The 24,762-nt window shown below is 42.9% G+C and overlaps 1 protein-coding gene across 7 annotated transcripts in view; it reads left to right on the top strand.

The window, feature by feature from the left end:
- Positions 1-24,762, top strand: part of VSIG4 (V-set and immunoglobulin domain containing 4) — a 55,432-nt gene that overhangs the window by 20,884 nt on the left and 9,786 nt on the right. For 2 of the 7 annotated variants that reach the window (XM_069462820.1, XM_069462826.1), the window contains 2 exons: positions 2,171-2,192; positions 2,527-3,290. The exons of 1 other annotated variant lie outside the window; for it this stretch is intronic. In XM_069462820.1, coding sequence (XP_069318921.1) covers positions 2,171-2,192; positions 2,527-2,764 — 260 coding nt within the window. In that variant the 3' untranslated portion in view covers positions 2,765-3,290. Of the gene's footprint in view, positions 1-101; positions 3,291-5,330; positions 5,602-24,762 lie in introns of those variants that run through there. 4 more of the 7 variants (XM_069462823.1, XM_069462824.1, XM_069462821.1 and 1 more) reach the window with 4 other exon arrangements.

Below are 24,762 nucleotides of genomic sequence, written 5' to 3' on the forward strand. Positions count from 1 at the left end.
GCTAAATGGATCCAGAGGAGAAGAGAGTCAGTTAGGGCTGAAGTAATTAGCAATGGCTTTCAGAAGGAGGTGAAATATTTTATTTTTTTTTTTTGAGACAGGGTGTCACTCTGTTGCCCAGGCTGGAATCCAGTGGCACGGTCATAGCTCACTGCAGCATCCAACTCCTGGGCTCAAGTGATTTTCCTGCCTCAGCTTCCCAAGTAGCTGGGATTATAGGCACAGGCCACCACACCTGGCTAATTTTTTTTATTATTATTTTTTGTAGAGATGAGGTCTTGCTATATTATCCAGGCCAGTCTCAAACTCCTGGCCTCAAGCGATCCTCTTGTCTCAGCCTCCCAAAATGCTAGGATTGTAGGCATCAGCCACTGTGCTCATCCTTGATGTGAAGCTTAGACCAGGCCTTGGAAGATGAAAACAATTTGTAAGGGAACAGTATTCCAGGAAGGGGAAACTACATGAGCAAAGATGTAAAAGGCCTAAAAGACAACTGAGAATGGGGTCATCAATAAAGAAAATTTATGTAGATGAGCAATGGGGAAATACACAGGGAAAGTTTATTCCTGATATTAGAAGGCCTTGAATGCCAGGTTAAAGAATTTAGACTTTCTTCACTAGGCCTTACAAGGGCACTAAAAGTCACCAAAATTTTTTAAGCAGGGAAGTAGCATGGTGAAGGCACAGTTGTCAGAACCATCTGACAACTATGAGCCAACAGAGGAGAAAAAAGAAAATTGGGATGCTATTTCTAAAAAGAAAAAGAAAGAAAAAGAAAAACGTAACTACTCTTTAGTGCCCACTGCACTAGTCATTTTGCCTAGCATTTAGTTTGTCTCATTCCCTGTAGTATCTCCTACTTTCAAATAGCCTGGTTTCCACCATGAGAAGGGAGCCTTGGGTATTTCTTTCTCCAGGGTCTCAAGTGTAAGCTCTGGCCTTGGCCGGTTAGCATGGCTATGACCCATGAGGCTAACCTTGGGAGCAGAGATACTTGAAATGGCCACAAACCTCAGGAGCACTAAAAGGAAACCATTTATCATATAGTCTTGATGAAGCTGGGCATAAACTGTAACCAACTTAAATTGTTTCTCTCTCAGTAACTTGCCATGGCTCCTCATGGCCTAGGGGATAGAGGTCAAAATGTAGCATTCCATTTAAGACCCTCTGTGATGTGGCGTTAGCCTACCTTCAACTCCCACAACTCCCTTATACCTATTCTCATTTTCAGTCACTGGAGTCAAACAAGCAAATAGGCCTTACACATTGCACCTTCATGCTTTTTCCTTTCCTGGATTGCCTTCCCAGAATTCCTATGTTCTATTTCTCTATAAGCAAGACAGCATCAGGGTTATCAATTCAATTTAACATAATTACTGAGCACCTATTGTGTGCCAGGCACTGGGCATATAAAGATGAAAAAGGCATAGTCCCTGCAGTACAGGAACTCCCAGGCCAATAGTGAAGATAAGACATGGAAATGCAGGGCTCTACCACAAGGCAGAAAGTCTGTGGCTTGCCCTGTTTACTTTGTTGTAGTTTAATGCATGCATTTCCAATTGCACCACTGAAAGAGTATAAGCACTTAGAGGGCAGTATCAAGAGACAGTCACCTTTGTACCAAGCTAAGCCTTTGAGCCTGTATGGAATATAGGACACTTCTCCTCCGCAGACACTAGGGGGCAATGGTGGCCTATTCCAGGGACTTTCCTGGGTATAGGGTGGGGGTGACTGCATTTAGGGAGTGATTTGGGCCATGGTTCCTGGCATCAGACTAATCCAACCTCTTCTTCCTGGTCTCTGGCCTAGCAGTCAGGTTTCCCACAAGGACTCTCTGGTAATCTTTGGTGAGATTCCTGGGTGGAGAGCAGGTCCAGTTTCAGTGTCTTCCCCCCATTCATGCCCAGCATCTGCTACAGCTCAATATCTTGAGTCAGAGATGCCAAAGAGGGCAGTGACCAAGTGTGCTTCCCTTTCCTTCTCCTGATAAATCTGCATCTCTGTATTTCAACTTTCTCCCCAGTACCTCCCAGATGTTGAAAAGCTGAGATACATTGAAATCCCTTTCACTCTCCCCTTGCCTCATCTTTTGACTGGTACCCAGGGTCCGTGCTTGGCCCTTGTCCACTCCCCATAGAAACTTCTGACCTGATTCCTCCTTCTTTTCTAGAGCATGTCTATGAAGTGGCCAGGTAAGATAGCCTCTCCTCTTCCATCATCTGACCCTTTTCCTACCCTCAATTCTGTTGGCTACTGCCAGGAAACATGGAGGAAGGGGGTGTGGCAAGAACCAATCCTAAGGCCAGAGGCCTTCAGGATCAGGAAACAGTTTTCTTCTCTCTCTGGGGCACCTTCAGAAGTTTTGTCCTGGCCCATCAAACACACAAGATAATTTAGGTCCACCAGCCCTCTGTTCTGGGTAGCAGGAGCCTGAGGGTCAGTTGGCAAGAATTGAGGCAGAAGGGTGGAAAATCAAGGTCCTAGCCCCAAGCCCCTTCTCATGGGTGGTGGGCTCTTGGGCCACAGGGTGAATAGCAGGGAGGCCAGCGACTCTGGAGAAACCATGAGGGTGGTCATCTTCGCAAGTGGCTGCTCCAGGGATGAGCCAGCTTCCCAGGCTTTAGACAACGACTACTCTGATGAGCCCTACCTGGGCCAAGAGTACCAGATCATCGCCCAGATCAACGGTGACTACGCCTGCCTCCTGCACACAGTTCCCCCGGATCATGAGCTTCTGGCCACTGAGGGCAAGAGTGTCTGCTAAAAACGCCCCGCCAGGCCAGGGTCTGCTGACATAATTGCCTTTTCAGTCCCTGCCTTCTGCATGGCCTCCTTTCCTGCTATCTTTCTTCCTGGATAGCCCAAAGTGTCTACCATGGCAACATTGGGACCCCTGAGAGTGACTGGCTTTGCCTAAGAATTTGCCATATGCATCACAAGCAAGCCGGCTGCTGGATTTGGCCCTGATTTCTTCTAGTATCCTTGTGTGGGGCTTCTGCTGCTCCTCTCCAAACACCAGAGGGGAAGTGCCCATAGCACTAAGAATTCATCTTCGTGACTCCAGGCACCACTCAACTTTGGCTTCTTGCCATCAGAAGACTAGAGGGAGGCTCAACTCTGCCAGCTCAGGGGACCAGCTGCATCAAGGATCACTTCCCTTTCTCCAGGGACAGACAGTTTTTAATTGAGATTGTCATGTCACAGGACAGGGCTCAGTTTTGCTCTTGAACTGTAAGCCTAGTGCTCTGGTATTCTTTTGGTGCTCAATAAATAATTAATCATGATAGCAATCTCAGTCGTGTGGGTCTTCTCTCAAGGTATGGTAGCACCTACCAAAAGTAATTAAAGCGAGAGTAGTTGAGATGATTGTGGCCCCTGGGAGTATGGATGGTACCTTTGCTTTTTTGGTTTTTCCCCTTCCCACCCATGGCACCCCAATTTCACTCCACAGGTATGCCCAGCTGGAGTACAATGAATATTTGGTTAAATAGAACTACCCTGGTTTCCATTCCCCTCCCCATCATCCTGTCAGTTTCATCTGGATGACTATTCCCAGGTCAATGAGAAGCCAGAAACAGAAGGAGTTCTTCTGTCTAAAGGGACTATGGATGCAGAGATGAAGGGCTTTTCTTCCTTCTTTCCAAATTATAGATTCACTACCCCCAAGGATTTCCACCTCTTTGAATCTTCAAATCTTGGAGTATTTGCATTCTTCATAGGTCATCTTTAGTTTCTTTCCCCTTCTTACAATGTGGGGTAGGAGTAAGAGCAAGGAAGTCTTTCTCCTCAAGTAGGAATGGGCCTAGAAGTATGTGTGTGAGTGTGTGTGTGTGTGTGTGTGTGTGTGTGTCTGCACATTCATGAACCTTTAAAGCAGGTTCCCCTGTAAGGACCTGTTCTGGGTCAGGTCTACCCTACTTCCTTTCTCCCATGTAATTTATGTCAAATCAACTTCCACACTGTTCATGGAAGCTGCCATGTTGCCACTTCTGGTTCCAGCGCAGCCCAGGGTCAGCTCAGGTTTCACCAGGAGCTGCTCCCCTTTTGTAATGATTACAGAAGTCAAAATAGCACACAAAAGTGAACAAGGAGTCCTCTGCTTCACCACCACCCAACCTGCCAAGTCCATGGTAAAAACCTCAGCATTTTGCTCATCCCCAGATGCTAGCTTCCCATGGTAAAAGGAGTGACTTCTTCCCCATCACACTTACAAGTCCTTGAAACAGGGCCACTACTCAATGGAAACCTCAGCTTCCTTCATGAAACTGCTCTGTGTCCATACCCCACAGCCTTTGAAGACACCCATTACCTTTTTCTACTACCCTTACAAAAACGAATTTCTGGGGTTGGGGAGGAAATCACAGCTGCATTTCCACTGGTAAAAGGAGCTACAAGTTCAGGGACCTCACTCCATAGGAGCTGTGGACCCCCAGGGATATCTCAGAGTCTTTCATCTTAAAGAGCTTAGAGATTATTGGTCCGAACACTCCCATATTACAAATAAGAAAATGAAGCCCAGAGAGGGACAATGAAAAAGTCAGTGGTAGAACAGAGACCAAAAAGTCCGTGAACGCCTAGAATCATATATTTATTACAACAGGAAACTTCTGGAGGTCACCCTTGCCCCCAAACCGATAATTTTTTCCATACAATATAAGCCAGTAAGGGATTCCTAGGAATAGAGGTAGCCCAAAGCTTTTGGATAAGCTAAACAAAAATGGGGTGATAACCGGAGACCTGTCTTAGGCAGGTGGATGCTCAGGGAAAAGCAGAGGAGTGAAAAGAAGGGAATATCTCCAGAAAAGAGGAAAGGTGTGAAGTTTCCCTAGGGCACTTTCCCAAATTTTGTTCCATGAAACAATGACCTAGGAGCTAGCACATAAAAAAAATATCCATGATCAGATAGGTATGGCAAAGGTCTCTCTTTGGGTCTCTCTTTGGGGTTCCCAATGTAACACTAGAATATTAAAGGGTCTGAAAAATTCTGCAATAAATCACCTGTATAACTTTGTGTGACCAAGTAATTTCAAAACTTATTTTCCCTCTCCGAGTACTTTTTTGCCCTCCTCCTCCAACCTTTGGCCCTATTTCTCAGGAAGAAAAACACCTTCCATGTTGGCTACTACCTTGTATGCCCTATAGCATTGTGCTATCCACAGTTTGAGTTTTTAAACAAAATCTGACATGGCATTTGGCCCAAAGGCCCAAAGTTAATGCACTAGTGTAAAGTCAATCAATCAGTAAACATTTATTGAGTATTTTCTGTTACCAAAGTACTGGATTGTGGGGGGTTGGAGGAAACAGTGATCAAACATAATTTTGTCTTCTAGAAGCTCACAATCTACTGGGGAATTCAAGAATATCTCCTGCGACAGTTTGTTAACAATTCAAGAGGTGCTACGGGGCAGTAAGATATAAAGGGACAATATAAAAGGACCTGGGCAAGCAGTGCTTTGCGAATGGAGAAGGAAAAAGCATAGGTTGACTTTCAAAGTTCCTGGAGAGTCTGAACTTTGGCTACACCAAGAAATGTGGGGAAGAATTGGATAAGCAGAAAGAAATGGAGAAGGTGTTCCTAGAAGAAGAAAAGGCATGAGGAAAACGATGGAAGTAGGCAAGGCCAAGCTGTGTTTAGGAGCTGAGACTAAGTAACAGGAAAGTGGGTTGCTAAGCCCTGCTTTCTCACATAAGCCAGCTATAATGCTTGTGTGAGAATTCTGGTGTCCTAGCTGGGAGGTTCTGGAAGGAGAATGTGAAGGAAGAAAAGAATAATAAATCAAAGAGCACTTCTACCACTGGGCCTCTTATACCTTACACCTTTTCAAGACTATTGTGCCTCCCTCAGCACTCAAACAATGTATGTAGACATAGCCAAGGCTGTAGCTCTCACTTTTGCCCTGGCACCCTTGGATTTAATGCCTCAGTTCCCTCAAAGTTGTGGAAGATAATTTGTGAAAGCTTGGTGTTTGGTAAGCATTCTTGTATCCAGCCGGCAGTCTATTTGTTGTATCCCATCTGCCCTGGCCTGGAGCTGCTAGGCATGTGCCGCACTTGGGGTATTTGACAAACTGACACTCTACCACACGGAGTGTCCAACTCAGCTTGTCAAATACACGGAGCGTGGCACTGCAGGAGGTTGGGCCAGGGACTTCTGTGGAGAGATGATATCTTCCTGGAGATGTGACCCTGGAGGAAAAGAGAAAGAAAGGAGTGATAAAATCACACCCTGAGCCCCAGGGAACCTGCTGAGGCTGAAGGGACCAACCGAAGCACCAGAATAGGGAAGTGAGCAAAATAAGCAAATGTTTCCTAACCAGAAGAGGCATCCTAAAGGTAAGTAGGGAAGGCCTGGCTGAGACTCAGGTGAGGACCTAGAGCTCAGCTGGAAGCTCCTCAGGCCTAGGCCCTGTAGCTATGGCATTTCTAGGGATCCCAAGCTTCAGTGGTTTCCTCTATGCAGCAGAGAGGGGACAAATTGTCATCATCCTGCCTGCCTGACTTGAGGAAAGGACTAGACCCCAGAGTCAGTGTCCTTGCTGCCTCTTCTTCCCAACTCTCCCAAGCTGTGTTCTCACGGTGTTGTGGTTATGCACATAGGCTATGAAGTTAAACATGGGCTTGAATCCTAGCTCTGCCATTAACTAGCTTGATGAACTTGAATGAATCATTTCATCTCTCTGAGTTCCAAGGTTTTCCACATCCACAAAATGTGTGTAAGTATGGTACCTACCTCATAAGATTACTGTGATAATAACATGAGATATTGCATGTAAAGCCCTCAGTTTAGTATTTGATACATAACAAATACTCAAAAAGAGGGTGGCTATACTATGAGAAGCAATGCAAGAGCTATTGGCAACTGATTTAACAGAATCAGAATAGGTGCAACAGTGATGTCTTGTAGTCCCAGCCTTACCTAACATGATCCTCTTGTTCCCTAAGGACTCAAGAATGGCAGCTACAAAAGTGTCCTTAGAGATCAACTAGTCTTACCCACTTAGGTTATAAATAAGAAAATAAAGGCTCATACTGGGGAAGAGACTTGCTAAAGGTCATACAATAAGTTGTTCACAGTTCAGAGATATGCCTTATACTACCCATTGTGCCCTCCAGCTTTCCTCATTGGTCTTTTTACCTTCCTTCTCTGTATATCCTGCTGGAAAAGGGGAGACATGTCAAGAAGGAGGGCAAAAATCAGGCAGTGGACTTTGCAGTGTGACATTGAGATCCTTGAACCCACAGCCACCAGGGCAACAAGGAAGTTGCCAAGAGCAGGGTCAGCCTTGAAACTTCTGGGAGAATTCCCTTGGCAACACTCAGATCCTATTGCTAAAAATGCTAGTTGCTTGTGTCAAATTCTTGCCCATCCCAGCTGTGGCAGTTGATCTGTGAGAAAGTAGCTGGTCTATATTAAATACTGGCACGAAAAGTGGCAAACATCCCAAAGTTACCAGGAATGAAAAACTGTCCCATGAGACCAGAAAGCCCTGTCCCAGCCAAGGCAAGGCAGATGGATTCAGCCTTCTTTTTCAGCAAGAAAACAGTCGTTTTTTCCCCTCAACTCTTTTAGTTGAATGTAAAGGGATGACATGCCCCTCGAATTTGAGATCTGGTAATAACCACAAAGCTAAGGCTCTTCCACTCCCTCACTTCCCTTTCTACCTACCCAATCCAGCCTAAGCCTCCCAGCAGCAAAAGCAGCAGTCATGGTCACCAGATATGGTATAGTGGAAAGAATCAGGCAAACTTGGGTTCTAATTGGGTTCTAATGCTGTCGTAGCCATCAACTAGCCAATCATGGCTTGGGCAAGTCTTTCTTTGGGTTTCAGTTATCCTCTCTAGAAATGGGGACAAGAAAACTTACCTGGAAGGGTTGCTGAAAAGTATTTGGTGAGCTTCCCAGAGCCTCCCACATAGGAGCTCTGAGTGGACCTCGGCTCAGCCCCTGAAGCTGGGTGGAGGCTAGCCAAGTAAGCTGATTAACAGAAATTGAGTTGAGGGTGGCAGGAAAAGAGAAATAGACTGGTGCCTTTCTTGTATGGTCACTTCAATTGGCTACCAACTCCAGTAAGAACACCTGGATATCCTGGAGGTGTTCATAGCCTCCTGGTTGCCCTTTCTGACTCCATCCACCCCAGAAAGTCTGGAAGAGAGGTATGAAAGGGGATAAAGATTATTAGTACACTGGAAGTTGAGGATACTTATTGATGATGTTGCCCCAGTATCGATGGGAGGAGCTGAAACTAGTCTCGTTTCATTGACACTCTTGCTGTTCTCTCCAATGGAATGTATGTAAGAAAATCAGGTTCAGCTGAGAAAGGTTGGCCAGACTAATAGAAGAGACGGCTACTTATGTGGGGTAATATTAAGGGATTCTCAAAACTCTTCCTTTTGTTTGTAATACTACCTGAAATATCATTTGTACCTATCTGAAATGCTAAATCCTCCATTGGAGAGCACCACAAAGCCACTATTATTAAAGCAAAGTATGGGTCAGTTTTGATGGAGAGAATTAGAGGGGATAAGCCTGGAGAAGGAGGTATAAGTAAGTATCTGGGAATCTCTGAACACCCATAGTGAACCAAGTATCTGAAAGAGAAATAGAGGAAAAGAAGAAGTCCTCAGGACCATGCCTTAAAAAAATCTAGACTGCTCCCAGTATGAGGCCCACTTGGGTCAGTTAACAGGGAATGTCCTGCTGCTTAGTGTCTCAGTCCTCCTAGGGTACAGCAAAAGAGGATTGGCTCAGGAATCCAGACCCAGCTTTGTCACAGATTCTTTGTGTGACCTTGGGCAAGTACCTTTATTCCTCTCTCTGGATCTCAGTCTCTCTCATATGGACCTGGTCTCTAAGAGTCCTTTCAATTATGAAATTCTAGGAGTTAAAGATGAGACTAGAGAAGAAAGAGACTTTCATCTTTGAGTCATACCTCTCACAGAGTGCTACATGGATCACCACCAGCTCTCCTCTTGGGTATGTTCAGCTCCACCCAGAGATGTATATGCAAGCAACACTCTCATCTCCTTTCTTAACAGAAGGCTGACAACCATCAAGATAAGAGACATAAAAACTAAGTCTCTGGACAGCATCAGTCTAATTCTTCTTTTCCTCTTTTTGGAAAAGTGGCCAAAAAAAAATGAGTTCTAGATTGGAGAAAGGAGTTGCCCAAAGATACACATTGAGTAAATGACAAGATCAGCCCTGCTACTCAGATTTCCCGACTCCTAGGTCCACCAAAAACTTCACTTCCCTGTGACTGTCTCCTAAACATCCTGATTGGGTAGGAAATATTCTTCCCCCTTCTCCCCACCACTAGAAGCTCCAAGATAGAAGGCCAGTGGGAACTTTCTTCTGTCCCACTCTTGATGCAGATCTCTGAGGAAGGTTTGAGGAGAATGGGGTGGGCCAATTCAAGCCACCCTTAACTGCCATGGACACTGCCACAGCTTAGGAATCCAAGAAGAGAGGGCAAATGGATACTATACCTGTCATTGGAGTGATGCCTTGGTCTCGGAAGAGACACAGGTTCCTGGTGCTGAGACAACCTGCAGAGGCCAGAGGGAACTCAGCTTTATGCTGTGAGCAAGAAGGTCGTGTGTTTTGAAGGGCTCTTGCTATCCTCAAGAGGAAACAGAAATGAGGAAGATAAGGCTGAGGTTAGCCAACGGAAATCTGGGTGCAACATGACAAACAGTGCTGTTGTGAAAGGGTCTGCTACTGCAGCAATAGTCCCCACTGCCATGCCCCCACCCATTCCCAGCTGATCTCCAACAGACACTGGTTCCCCATACTACAGAGAGTGGGAGAAAAAGGCCCTTGGCTTTCCTAGGCTCTACCTCTGGGCCAGGGAGGTTTCCCCAGAGTAACTGAGGGAAAACTGGAATGTCAGAGCTGAGGCATCATCTAATGAAAATATCGTTTGTCGGCCGGGCGCGGTGGCTCACGCCTGTAATCCTAGCACTCTGGGAGGCCGAGGCGGGAGGATCGCTCAAGGTCAGGAGTTCGAGACCAGCCTGACCAAGAGCGAGACCCCGTCTCTACTAAAAATAGAAAGAAATTATATGGACAACTAAAAATATATATATAGAAAAATTAGCCGGGCATAGTGGCGCATGCCTGTAGTCCCAGCTACTCGGGAGGCTGAGGCAGGAGGATCGCTTGAGCCCAGGAGTCTGAGGTTGCTGTGAGCTAGGCTGACGCCACGGCACTCACTCTAGCCTGGGCAACAAAGTGAGACTCTGTCTCAAAAAAAAAAAAAAAAAGAAAATATCGTTTGTCAAAATTGAGAAACAGAGCCTCTGAGGGATAAAAGGAAATGCCTGATATCACAAATCAAGTTAGTGGCAAACCTGGAATTTGAACTCATTTCTATGGACTCCAGATCATGTGTTCTCTCACTCTGTCAGAATGCCTTCTGGTCCTGGAATACTCATTTTACCTCCAACTTCTCTTCTGGCATACAGAACCAGGTACATAATTTGCAAAATGAAAATGATGGGTCCCTTATTAAAAAATTAAGAATTTCAAGGTAGTGACAGCAGAACATTAAACCAAGTGTGGGATCCTTCTGAGCATGGGGCCCTGTGAAACTACACAGGTCACATGCCTATGAAGCTGGCCCTCGGGTACATCTATAACCATAGGTTACATTCTGGCATCCAGGGGGCTTCAGAAGGAAAGAAAGAATGGAACTAGCACTTATTAGAGTATTTATTATGTGCTTTACATGTATTATCTCATTATTCAACAACCCTCTGGTATAGTATTATCATTATCCTTATGTATAGGTGAGGAAATGAAGGCACATAGAAATAAAGTGACTTGCCTAAGGAAAAAAAAAAAACTAGGAAATAATGGAGAAGGCAGAATTTTCACTCAGGTCTGACTTCAAATGTTAGGCTTTTTCTAACTTCCCTCATTGGCTACAAGGAAAGGAGGGGAAAGTATTTGACCATGAGAAAAAAAAAAGATAGTGCCAGACCTCTAAGTTCAACTGTGGCCTTCAGGTTGAATGAGAGACATAAAAGGTAGGAGAGGAAAGTGAGTGGTTTTCTAGTGCCTCATGTTTATCCCTGTGAAGTCCCCATTCACAGCCAGGAATACGATAGATTCCCATCATGCAATGCCCTCGATCATGAATTCTGATGAAATGGAGGATGGAAGAGATAATTCTTGTGATGCTTTCAGGGTATACTTGGGATAGCCTTCAATGATTACAATGCCAAGTCCCAGTCCTCAGCCTACACTGGCAGGAGGGCCCTGGGCAGACTCAAACCCTGGTGAATAATCTATCTAAGCTACATATAGTCTTTTAAATTCAGGTTCAAGAGAAAAGATCACCTCCTGGGAGCCAGGAGCCCTGGGCCCTAGTCCCAGCTCTGTTCCTTCCCTGATCCTTGGTTCCCCATTTGAGTAACAGAGGTTGGACTAGGTGGTCTTGATGACCTCTACAATTCAAATATTCCCTGATTCCTTTATGACTACCTCCATCTTATCTTTCCTTATGGACTGTGGGCTTCCCTGTGGTTGCAAGGCCTGAGGCCTGGCATAGGCAGTCGTTTGTACTAGCACTACTCTGTAGAAAACTTCCTCCTACCGGAATAATTTATTGGCTTAGGCCTCAAGACCAGTTTCCCCAGATCTGGCTTTTAGAAAGATTCAGTTCCTGTTTCTTTTTGGTTTCTAACTAAAACCTAGAACGAAAGCAGGGTGGTCCTGTGGGTACTTTGCTAGGAAGTGACTTCCCTCCTCCCTATTCACACCATAGAGATTGAGTAAGTTCAGCTACCTACTCCTTTTTTCTTCCCTATCAGTTAAGGTACTCTACAGGCTTTGTAACAAGGGTCTTCTGAAGACAATATCTTCACCTAAAGTATTAATTAATGGGGTCCCTTTTGAGCCCCACAGCAGGTCCATGAAAGAGAGCATTAGGAGCCAGAAGGATCTACAAGTTGGGCATTGGGCTCGTTGGAGTTCTTTACCGCACAAACACAAACCATGCTGAAAGGCCAAGTTTGCAATAACAGAGGTCTTTTCTTTTAAGTCTGTTGTCCAAGATGCTTCTCAGAGCAACAAAAAGACACAGAGCTCTCCCATTTTGAATGCTCTCTGCCATAACTGTGCTTGTGGTGGGAGATGCAAGAAAAAGGAAGAGTTAAGTAGAGCAAGCAGGCAGTGCTGGGATCCTGCACTGTAGACACATTCATTTATTCACTCAGCACTTGAAGTGGAAAGAACCCTGAGTCAGAATCCCAGCATCTTAGATCCCAGGTTATAGCCCCTGGGTTATAGCCCCAGCTCCATAACTATATGACCTTGAACAATCATGCATAGCCTGTCTGAGCCTCAGTCACAACATCACACTGAGGTATTCTCAGGCTAGAGGGGAGGAGGGGACAGGCACGCACGCAAGGAACTATGTCATTCTACAGAAAGTGACAAGAGATTTGAAAAAGGTATGAAGTGCCATCAAGAAATTGGAAAAAAAAAAAAAGACGTGTTTCTTCCAGGGCAGGGAATGAGGAAGTGGTAGTAATTAGAAAACTTCCTAGAAGAGTAGGATTTCAACTAGATCTTAAAGGATAGAGAAAAAAAATGATGTTCACTGTCTTTGGAAAGCTTTCTCTAACCACCACCAGCAAAATTAGTTGCTCCCTACCTTGCCTTCCTCTAGTCTCAAAAAACTGAGATCAAGCACTGCCCAAAGTAGGGACTGTGCCTGATCTTTACTGTCTTCTTAGGGCCAGGAATAAAATAGTTACCCCAGAACTGTGAGTTAAATAAGTGAATGAGCCCGGTGCATAAGCAAAGGAAGGAGACCTCATGGCCCAAGGTCCCCACATTCCTTAGTTTACCTTACCTCCATGAGGGAGATGAGAAGGTTCCCCTTTACTTCAAGTTTATCTCCCTGTTCACTCAACCCCACCTCCTTTCAGAAAACTTTCAAGAAGAGGCCCTAGGGACAATTGCAAAGCTAAGGCCACTTCCTGTGCAAGAGGTTGGTGTCCACACACACCACCTCAACCCTGCTGATTGCTGTGCATAGGATTGCACTGGGGCTTCCTTTGAAAGGAACGCAGAGGCTGATGCAATATGTAGGGCAGCTCCAGGCCAGGACTGAAGAACTTCTTATATACCTTGGCCTGGGGACAGAGGTTTCACTGTGAGGCTTCCTACAAAGCCAGTGATATTGACATGGTCAATGGCAGCAATTAACCCACCCTCTAGAGCTCAGCTTTGTTCAACAAGGGTATGTTGAGCACCTACTGGCCACAAAGTTTTATGCTTGGCATCAAGAGGAAAAATATACAACAGAACAGAAATATACAATAATCTAATAGAAATGTAACATGAGCTACAAGTATTCTAATAGCCACATTAAACAATTTTTAAATAAATAGGTAAAACTGATTTTAGTAATAAACTTTATTTAGCCCAATGCATCTGAAATGTTATCTTAATCTGTAAACAATGTAACCATTTATTAATAAGATATTTTTACATTCTTTGATATGCAGTATGTATTTTATAGTACATCTCAATTTGGACTAGCCACTTTTCCAGTGTCCAATTGCCACATGTGACTAGTAGCTACCATATTGAACAGAACAAGTATAACATATGGTCTCTGCCCTCAGGAATTCACAGCCTAGTCCAGGAGCCAGACTACTACATAAGCATGTTCAAGGAATGGGTACAATAGTGGAGGTGCATGTATGGAAAAGAGCAGTGAACCAGCAGTCAGGAGACCTATATACAATATTTTCTCTGCCACTAATTTTCTGTGTGACCTTGAGCAAATCCCTCTCCCTCTCTGGGTTGCATATTTCCATCTCTACAATGAGTGTGGACTAGATTCAATTACTCAACACATTGGATAAGTCAAGGAAACTTCTCAAAGGAAGTAACTTTTGATGTGACACTGAAAATTGAGCCAAGTGATTAATGGGCGAAAAGCAGTTTCAGACAGAAGAAATAGCATGTGTAAAGGCTCTGAGATGGGAAATAATGTGGCATATTCCAAGAAGATAAGGAGGTTGATGTGCCTTGGAATAGAGTAAGCAAAGAAAAAAATAGCACAAAGCAACATAGGAGAGTTAAGCAAGGGGGCTAAACTGAGGAAGCATGGCCTCGTATGCTATGCTGAAGATTTGGGACTTATCCAATGAGACATGAGAAGCCAGAAAGGGTATAGGTGATGCAGTCCCCTTCTATATCCAAGCATAGGACTTTTGGAATCTAGGCCATGGAGATAGAGAAGAAAGAAGTTAATTCCAACTGGTTGGATTAGTGACTTCACAGAAGAGGCAGCCTCTTAAAAGAGCCTGAAGGATAACAGGATAGATAGTCAGAGAAAGGCATTCCAGGCAGAATAAAGAACATGAGTAAAAGTGCAGAGGTAGGAAAGAACATGGTGAGCTTGTGTGAATAGAAGAATGAACTTGTGTTACCCATACAATAGGGCAAATATAAGCCTAAGAGCATTTTTGAATATCCATAGATGTACAAGAATAAGAGCGACCCAAAGGCTTATCCAGTGCAACAAATGTGTTCTGGAAGAAACCAAGCAAAGAACTTAGACCTACCAAGAAATCCATTTTGTACTGTAATAACAATAATGAACAAGTATTGTAGGATTACTAAGTGCCAGGCACCGTTTCAAGCCCTTTATATATATTTATGTAATCCTCACAACAATCTTATGAGAGAGAAACTATAATTATCCCATTTGACAGATGAGGAGCTGAGGTTCAGGAAGGTTGTGTCATTTGCCTAAAGTTAAATAGCTAGGAAATTGCAGAGGCAGAATTTAAATATCATGCAACAATTTATTAATGGTAGAAATTTTACATCGGTCTATAAATAAATATACATGTCTCTGGCTAGGAAATGTCAAATTCAAGTCAGTTATCTTCTCAGTCTATAAGGGAAGTTTTATCCAGGAAAACATCATTAATTTCCAATTTTTAATCATTAGACAGGGGCTGAGGTGATGCTGACCTTTGCTTAGCTTCTTAGAAAGACAAAATAAGTAAATAGGATGGGATTTCCAGAGAGTTGCTTAAAGACAGAAAAGCAAACTGGTTCTATACCTCACTCCCCACAACTTACTCCCAGTCCTTCAGAAGCTTCCATCTATGGCAGAAATAACTGAAGTGACCCTAAGCAACCATTCTTATTTACTCCTACAATGGTCCATCTAAGTTTTTTTTTTTTTTTTTGTAAGAGCAACAGTTTTAAATGGACAAGGAAGAAAGGAATGAGGAACTGACTTGCAATAGCCTATTGCAAATGCAGTATTTGGAAGGAACTAAATTTCATTTCTTTAAAATATTTATTCCCACTATTCAGCCTTTAAAAAGAAGGAGCCAGATATGGTAGCATGTACCTGTAATCCTAGCTGCTGGGGAGGCTGAGGTGGGAGGATCACTTGAGCCCAGGAGTTTGATGCTGTAGTGTACTATATTCACACCTGTGAATAGGCACTGTACTCCAGCAGCCTGGACAACATGGTGAGACCCCATCTTGAAAGGAAGGAAAGAAGGAAGGAAGGAAGGAAGGGAGGGAGGGAGGTAGGGAGGAAATTCTGTCATTTGCAACAACATAGATGGAATTAGAGGTTATGTTAGGCACAGAAAGACAAATACCACATGACCTCACTTATATGTGGAATCTAAAACAACCAAATTCATAGAAGCAGAGAGTAGAATGGTAGTTACAGAGGCTTGAGGGTGGGGAGAAATGGGGAGATGATAGTAAAAGGGTACAAAGTCTCAGGAGAAATAAGTGTTTTTATTTTTCATTTTTTAGATCTACTGCACAACAGGGTGAATATAGTTAACAATAGTGTATTTCATGTTTCAAAATTGCCAAGAGAATAAATGTCAAATTATTTGGAAAATGATATGTATTTGAGGTTATGGCTATGTTAATTAGCTTGATTTAATTATTCCACATTATATTCATAATCATAACATCACTTTTTACCCTTTACAATAAAAAATTAAATTTATATACAGATATATATATATATATGTATATATATACATTTTTTTTTTCTAATTCAGACTGGGTTGAGTACCCCTGTTATCACTGACTTGGCACACACAAACCACTTTCATCTTCCTAATATTTCCTCTGAGTAAAAGAAGGGCAAGGATGGTGGTTTTTGGAAAACAAAAAGAAAATTTTGACCCAACTCTTGAACTCACACCACAGCTAAACATTTGCTAGAACTGGGTTTGGCACTGATGTAGGAGGCAATCAGTTCCTAATAAATTGGTACTTCATGGGATTTCAAAGAAGTGGGACACCTGAGAACTCCTGTCAAAGTCAGATAATGCAAGGTAAGAAATAGAAAAGCTACATATTGGCACAAAAAGGAACACTGCCCTCTATTCTCAGTTCTAGGCAGAATAAAAGTGGGAAATGGAAGGAAAACACTTTTGTTGAGTACTTACTATGTACCACCTACTCTTATATTTATTATATCACTTACCCCTCTCAAAAATCTTGTAAAATAAGAATTATTCCCATTTCACAAATGAGAGCATTGAAGCTCAAAGAAATTAAGCAACTTCTCTCAAAGTTACCAATTTAGTAAGTGGTAGAGCTGGGATTTAGAATTCTATTAGCTCTGTCTCTAAGATGGCATGAGAGGGGATACCCAAGAACTCACCATGTCCTTTGGCTCCCTCAAACCCTGTAGCCTAGTTATTCCTTCCAGCCTTGAAGAAATAGGGATTCTTCCACTAGAGTGCAAGCTCCAGGAGGGCAGGAACTGTGTCTGTTATCCCAGTTTTTAATTGAGCTGCTGATTTCTTTTTTTTTAATTTTTTTTTTCAGCTCATTATGGGTGTACAAAATTTCAGGTTATATATATTGCCCATGTCTCCCCATCTCCCCAAGTCTGAGCTTCAAGTGCGCCCATTCCCTAGACAGTGCACATCGCACTCATCATGTAGGTATGCACCCATCCCCTCCCCCCACCCCCATCCCCCCCAGTCAGAACTTCAAGCGTGTCCATTCCCCAGGCAGTGCGCATCGCACTCATCAAGTAGGTATACACCCATCCCTTCCCCCCAGCCCCCACCTCTGTCCGATACCCAATTGGTGTTATTCCCAAATGTGCACTTAGGTGATGATCAGGGAAACCAGTTTACTGGTGAGTACATGTGGTGCTTATTTTTCCATTCTTGGTATACTTCACTTAATAGAATGGGTTCCAACTCTCTCCAGGAGAACCAAAGAGATGCCATATCGCCATTATTTCTAATAGCTGAGAAATATTCCATGGTATACATATACCACATTTTGCTAATCCATTCATGAATTGATGGTCATTTGGGTTGTTTCCACATCTTTGCGATTGTCAATTGTGCTGCTATAAACATTCAGGTGCAGGTTTCTTAATTGATTTAGGAAGTTCTTCATATATTAGAGAGATTTTCCCTTTGTATGTAATAAGAATTGCAAATATTGCCACCAGTTTGTCATTTGCCTTTTGATTTTGCCTCTAGTGTTTTATATTTTTATTTATTGTTTATGTCCCCTACTAGAATGTAAGTACCATGAGAGTAGAAATTTTTATCTTATTCACAACTACATCCCTAGTGCCTAGAACTGCCTTGTTTATAGTAGATGCTCAATAAATATTTATTGATGAGAAAGAATTCTTCCCACAGTGCAGGCCAAAAAATGAGATGACATCCAAATACTGAAAACCTTGACATTCCCTTCCTGATGACCTGGGAAATGTAAGCAATCAGGATGGAAGGTTCATTGTGAACAACCCCAGACAGAGTGTCAGGAGACCTGAGTTCCAGACTCAGCTGTGCCATGACTTATAGTATGACCTTGGGATATTTCCTTCTATGATTTGGGTATCAGTCTACCCCATTTATAAATGGGGTAGACTGATAGTCTTTAAGAGCCCTTGTCTCCTGTTTATGGATTTGTCGAATGATCTGGGTAACAGGAATACCAAAAATAACAAGACCAACCAGGGCCCTGCCTTCTTAGAACTCACATTCAAATAAGGGAGACAGTCACTCACTAAAGAATTCCAGAATAAAAATGTAAGTGTCATATAGGATAAATATAGGGTGTTATGAGACCTAATAATAGTAAACCTAATCTAATCTAGTATGAGAGTTTAGGGAAGTCTTTCTTCAAAAAATGTTTAAAATTGAGACCTGAAGGATGATCTAGACTAAGTAAAGTTCTCTGGGCCTTATATATGTATGTGCATATAAAATATTAATATTAATCATGTTATATTTATTTATATTATTAATTATTTATGGTTTATTTTATTATTATAAATATTATTTGTTACATATAATTTATATTTTAAACATTATATTTATATCATGTATATGTATATAAATTCTAACCTAACATATATGAAAAAAGCTTTCTAAACTATGAAATGATAATACAAATGTGAGGGATGACTTTTCTCATGTGGCCAGGGATTTCTCTGGACCTGTCTGGGGCCTCCATGGGTGGCCCTTGCTGAAGCTTTCTTTGAGATTGAACCTGAGCCTGAACCTGAGTTGCCATAGGACTTGTGGGGGGATTTTCTTTTATTAGTATAAAATATATACCATCTATCTCTGACAAGGAAAGATGTGTTTCAGAACCTGGGAGTGCCTCTAGCCATATATTAGGCCTGCTTATCTAAGCCACTGATGATATCAGATATCTTCAAAGCTGCCTGGCTCATCTATAAGGCTTGGCAATGGAGGCAGAGGGGGAAGAGGTGGAGTCTCTATAGGCCTCTCTGTCCAGTTTGACTCTACTCAGGAGATGGTGAGCTCCTGGACACTGTGGTATGGATTCCCAGCATCCACTTCCCATCTTCTCATTAACTATTAACAATAAAGAGGGGAAAGACAGGTGGCAGGGGTTTGGGCAGGGGGTGGGGCTGGAGACTCCAGCACACTGTGTTGACAGGATTAGGGAACCAAAGGAAGTGGGGGAAGGGAGACAACAGTTGAAGAATGGCTACTATGTCCCTGGCACTGTGCTAGATGCTTTATCCACATCCTTTTATGTAATCTTCATAATCATTCTACGAGGTGAGAATTATTGTCCCACCATTCATAGATGAGAAAACTGAACTTCAGAGTGGTCAAATGACTTACTTCAAGTCATTTAGCAATCAGCTGATCTGGAGTTCAAACCAACTTTACTACCATCTTACATACCACATGCCACTTGGAAGGACCATTTTAGTCACTTCCACTGCCTCCAGGCTGGACTATACCATTTTTTATTCCAAAGCAGGAATAAAAATTATTTCTGAGTTTTGAGGGATCACAAATAAGAAGATTCTCTCACTTCTCTTGCCATGAGCTGTGCTCCTCTGACAGGAAGTTGATCCTCCCATCTCATCTGAACCATGACTGTTGTGGTTTGAGTCAACTTCCTCTCCCTTTATCCCACTTCTCCTCCAAGCATTCTTCCCTGAGTTGCAAGCTGCAGTCTCCAACTTCTAGTGCTTCTTATTGAACTTCTCACGTTGACCCTTAAGCCAAAAAAAGGGGTTTTAGAACTGGAATCTACTACTTCTGCTTCACCTGCTTCCACCACCTTACTGGCTCTAGTCTCACAAAAGTCATCAACCCAATGGCTCCTTCTCAGACATCATCCTATTTGGTCCCTCGTCTGTTGATCTCGAAGTCTGTCAACACACCCAAGTCACAACCAACTTTTTTTTTTCCGGCTTATTATGGGGGTACAAAAGTTCAAATTACATACGTTGGCCATGTACCGCCTATCCCCCCGAGTCAGAGCTCCAAGCGAACCAACTTTTTTAAAAAATCTCTTTTCAGAACTCACTACATCATTCTTCAGATCAGTTAATACACTCTTCTCAAAAAAGTAGTTTCCATAGATTGCTTCACTATTTAACCTCCTAACCTAGCATAACCTAGCTTTTTGTTTGTTATTTATCCTCATTTCTGCACTGACCCTGTTATCTTCTGTCACTAAATTACCATGAACTTCTACTAATCAACAAAGCCAAAGCCTCTGTGCTAACCCTCGTCCCCCTCAATGTCACTACAGCAGATGACTCTGTTGTCCATTCCTTCTTGCTTAGAACCTGTCATCACCTGGTTTAAAGAGGCCGGGCGCAGTGGCTCACGCCTGCAATCCTAGCACTCTGCGAGGCCGAGGCAGGCGGATTGTTTGAGCTCAGGAGTTTGAGACCAGCCTGAGCAAGAGTGAGACCCCGTCTCTACTAAAAATAGAAAGAAATGATCTGGACAGCTAAAAAAATATACAGAAAAAATTAGCCAGGCATAGTGGCACACTCTTGTAGTCCCAGCTACTTGGGAGGCTGAGGAAGAAGGATTGCTTGAGCCCAGGAGTTTGAGGTTGCTGTGAGCTAGGCTGACGCCATGGCACTCTAGCCCGGGCAACAGAGGGAGACTCTGTCTCAAAAAAAAAAAAAAAAAAAATTGGTTTAGAGGACATCCTCCCTCTTAACACTGAATTCCATCATCAGAAGCCACACAAGCATGGTACAGATGAGATGGAAGGATCAACATCATGCCAGGGGACCATAGTTAATTGCAGGGATTGTCTTCTTCATTTGTATCCTTAGAGAAGCACCTGATCCAAAATAGTGCTCAGTGAAAATTATTGAATTTGTTTACCTACAGTCATGTGATTCATCTTTCTTCCTAACCATTCTCCTTGGTTCTCATAATGGTTCCTCTCATTTTTCCTGCTCCTTATTACGTGCTAGTGTTTCCCAGTGCTCTGTACTTTTATCTTTTTTCTTGTGTCTTTGTGTGCTTTCTTACTCTATTTCTATCTCTCCTACCCCCAGATCAGTAGATCCAATTGAATATTGAACATATCTCCCTGAATGTCTAAGCCCTCATGTTCTGGCCCATATACCTCAAACAAACCTGCTCATTATCCTGTGATCCTTATCTCCACGGAGGGAATCCAAGCTAGAAAGATCAGTCATCTTTTACCACCATTACATATTTTTACTAATACTCTGATTATAACACTACCTTGTTGTGTGATATTTTATGTTCTGCCTTTTCCTCATTAGCAGCAGCTTCCCTCAAGAACAAGAATCTCTGTTTAAATTAATTTCTGTATCACCAGTGTTTGGCACAGAGTAAGCAACTTTTTAGAAATTGTTAACTGAATGAAAGTAGGGTGATAAGGTCAGCTCCCAGAGTTTCTGTATTGAGGGAAAGGATAATGTTGTTCCTAATGATGAAGATGAAAATGAAAAAAAAAAAAATGAACATGATGCTCATTTTCAGCCAGTAACATCTTTCTCCTTAAAGTTTGGTATCTACTGCCAGTATAATCTTTTATCAACACAGATTCGGTGGTGTTACTGCACCACTGAAGAAGGATCAGTGGCTCTTTATTACCTGAGTCTTAAAGTTCATGATTTGTCAGCCAGGTGATCAGGACCTTTCACATTCTGTCCACAATTTATTTATTGATCCTTCTCCACCCATCGTATATTCCAAGTGCAACATGCCTTATACTCTAGAGCACCTCTGGCCTTTACATATGACTCTCTGTGGACCTGAAAAACTCCCTGGCTTCTTCACATCTATCTTGTCAGGAGACCTTGCACTTCACTTGTTATTCAGGCTCAGCTCAATTATTGTCTCTGGAAATCTTTCCTGGTTCCCCTAGACAAAGTCTTCTGTACTTTGCATGTACCTAAATTACAGCTTGATCACATTGCATTTAGGTTATCTGTTTACATGGCTAGAAGGTGCACTCCACCAGGCCTTAACTTGCTCATGTTTGGATTCCAAGAACTTAGGGCAAGTTCCAGCATGAAGAAGACTTTCTGTAAAAGTTGGTTAAATCTGACTAAAATAGGCTGGATGCAGTGTCTCATGCCTGTAATCCCAGCAGTTTGGCAGTCCAAGGCAGGAGAATCACTTCAGGCCAGGAGCTCAAGACCAGCCTGAGCAACATAATGAGACCCCATCTCAGCAAAATAATTGTTAAAAAATTAGCCAGGCATTGTAGCACATGCCTATAGTCCTAGCTACCTGTGATGCTAAGGCAGGAGGATTGCTTGAGCCCAAAAATTCGAGGGTGCAGTGCGCTATGACCTGCCACTGCACTCCAGCTTGGGTGACAGAGCAAGACCCTGTCTCAATATTATATATATATATATATATATCAAAAATGCCTGTTTAAAGAAAGAATTGTGTTCTATGGCTTGACCCCATCTTGGCTCATGGATCCTTTCCATACATGTTTAGTTCACAACTCCAATTCCACCCTAGTCTTCAGATGGCAGGGGTATTTTTTTTTAGGCTCCATATAGAACACAGTAACTTTTACTTAAAGATTGGGAATCAGGCCGGGCGCGGTGGCTCACGCCTGTAATCCTAGCACTCTGGGAGGCCGAGGTGGGCGGATCGTTTGAGCTCAGGAGTTCGAGACCAGCCTGAGCAAGAGCGAGACCCCACCTCTACTAAAAAAAATAGAAAGAAATTATATGGACAGCTAAAAATATATATAGAAAAAATTAGCCGGGCATGGTGGTGCATGCCTGTAGTCCCAGCTACTCGGGAGGCTGAGACAGGAGGATCGCTTGAGCTCAGGAGTTTGAGGTTGCTGTGAGCTAGGCTAACGCCACGGCACTCACTCTAGCCTGGGCAACAGAGTGAGACTCTGTCTCAAAAAAAAAAAAAAAAGATTGGGAATCAGTGTCTGGCTGGAGGTGAAGATAGGCCAACACAGCAACTGGGTTAGAAGCAATGTCTTCTAAACCTCTACTTTCTTCCTATGGACATAATGGGACGAAATTTGAAAAGAGACAAACACAGTTTCAATCAGGGTTACATTCCTGTAACCTTAAGTAAGGAAGGAGAGGAAATAGAAACCAGAAAGAGGGGTAAAAGCTGAGTAGGCTGGAAGAAGAGAATATGTTGTATAATGCCAAAAGGAAAAGATGTAAGTAGACCTCAGTTCCTTGTAGAATTACTAAAAAAGTTAAATTTAATTGAGTTAAGGACTGCTTTTCAGAGAGGTCATAGAACCTGATCCTGAAGTAGAGACCAATAAAGAGATTATAGAATGTAAACATAGAATGCTGTAGGACAAGAAGCTATGTAGGACAAGGCTTTGACATAGGCCTAGATTCTGGCTTTGCCTCAGACCCACTGTGAAAACTTGGGCAAGTTTCTTCCCCTATCTGGGATTCAGTGGCCCTATCTGTAAAATAAAGGATTTGGCTTCTTGACATAGCAGAGAGAGAGAGAGAGAGGAATGCCCTCCAAGGATGGGGTGTACTTCCCAAGCAGAGATCTCTCACCATGGACTACAGGGTTCAGTTTTACATAACCCCAAAGTTCAGTTTTGAGAAAACACCTGGAGTTGACCTGACCATACTCCATGAACTGACTCATGTAAGTAAAACTTACAAGAAGCAGATGTAACACAGAGAGGTTCTTTGTTCTGTTCATTTTGTTTTGTTTTGTTTTAATTCCAGAGCAAATATAACCCCCAAAACAGCTGGGAATGCTCTTGTTGGCTGAACAGCAATTTCTCTCTTGCTTGGAAAAATCTATTCTGAAAGCCAAATTAATCAGAAAGTTGCTTGATGAGAACATGGACAGGAAAAAGTGGGTTAGATGTGATTAACGAACTCTTCCCTTCTCCAATCCTCCTCAACTAAAATGAGGTGAAAGGAAGGGTCAGGATCACTTCTGTCTTTTCTCTGTCCCTTAGACACTATCATGAATACAATGACCACTTTAAACTCTTGGCACTGTTTTTTTTTTTTTTTTCCAGTCTCCATGCAGAATCCCCACTCACCCTTCTCCAGCTGAGTTAATCCTGTTGATGAAGCTTCTACAACTTCTTTAACATTGAATCAGACCTTTTGAGAGTCTGCCTTAATTAGATTTCCAATTTCTGAAAGGCCCTGTTCTTTTTCACTTTGATTAGTGATTAGCTCCTATCCCCTTAATGACTTCTCCAGATGGCTAATCTATTATATGGTGATTTTACTGGTTGAAATCTCAGGGGAAACATTTTATATTGATTGGGGAGAGAGGAGGAGGAGGATCTCACTTTGCCCCTACCCCTATGCAAAAAGAGCTCTGCTTTCTCCCTGGTAGAAACGGCAGTGGGCTTGGGGGACTCTGGAAGATTAAGGTCCAGTTATTTCTGTTGAGGGAATCAATTTGAGGAGCTTTGTAACCAATGTGCTGTGTTCTTATCAAGGTCAAATACTATTTCATGGGAAAAGCCTTGGGCCTTAGAGAAATTCCTTCCATGGTGAAGCAAGATTGGTAAGCCTACTAGTCAAAGAAAGGAGGTTATCTTCTCCTCTTTTACCCTGCTTTCCTTTCCTCTCCTTTTCCTCTTCTACTTGTCCCTTTCCCATCTTCTCTTCCTTCTTTCTTCTTTATTTTTCTCTCCTCCTCTTCTTCACCTTCTCCTATATTCTCCACCAGTCTGGAATAGATATTAGGACAAGTGCGAGGATAAGCCTGAGGCCGGGTCTCAGGTTACAACAGGTTCTAGCCACCATGAGCACTCTGAGTTGCAGAAGTCAGAAGAAAAAATGGTGAAGAGGAGGAGGAGCAGAACAAACAGCAGCAGCAAAAAGGGCTATTGGAAGCAAATTAAAATGGATTTGAAATACCATCCCCCCTCCCAGAAAAGTACATAGATTTGGGACTTTATATCTAACCCCCTTCCAGGGCCTCTGTCCCCACTAGGATAAGCCTTATCCACTCAAA

Source organism: Eulemur rufifrons, chromosome 30, assembly GCF_041146395.1.
Source record: "Eulemur rufifrons isolate Redbay chromosome 30, OSU_ERuf_1, whole genome shotgun sequence".
NCBI lineage: Eukaryota > Metazoa > Chordata > Mammalia > Primates > Lemuridae > Eulemur > Eulemur rufifrons.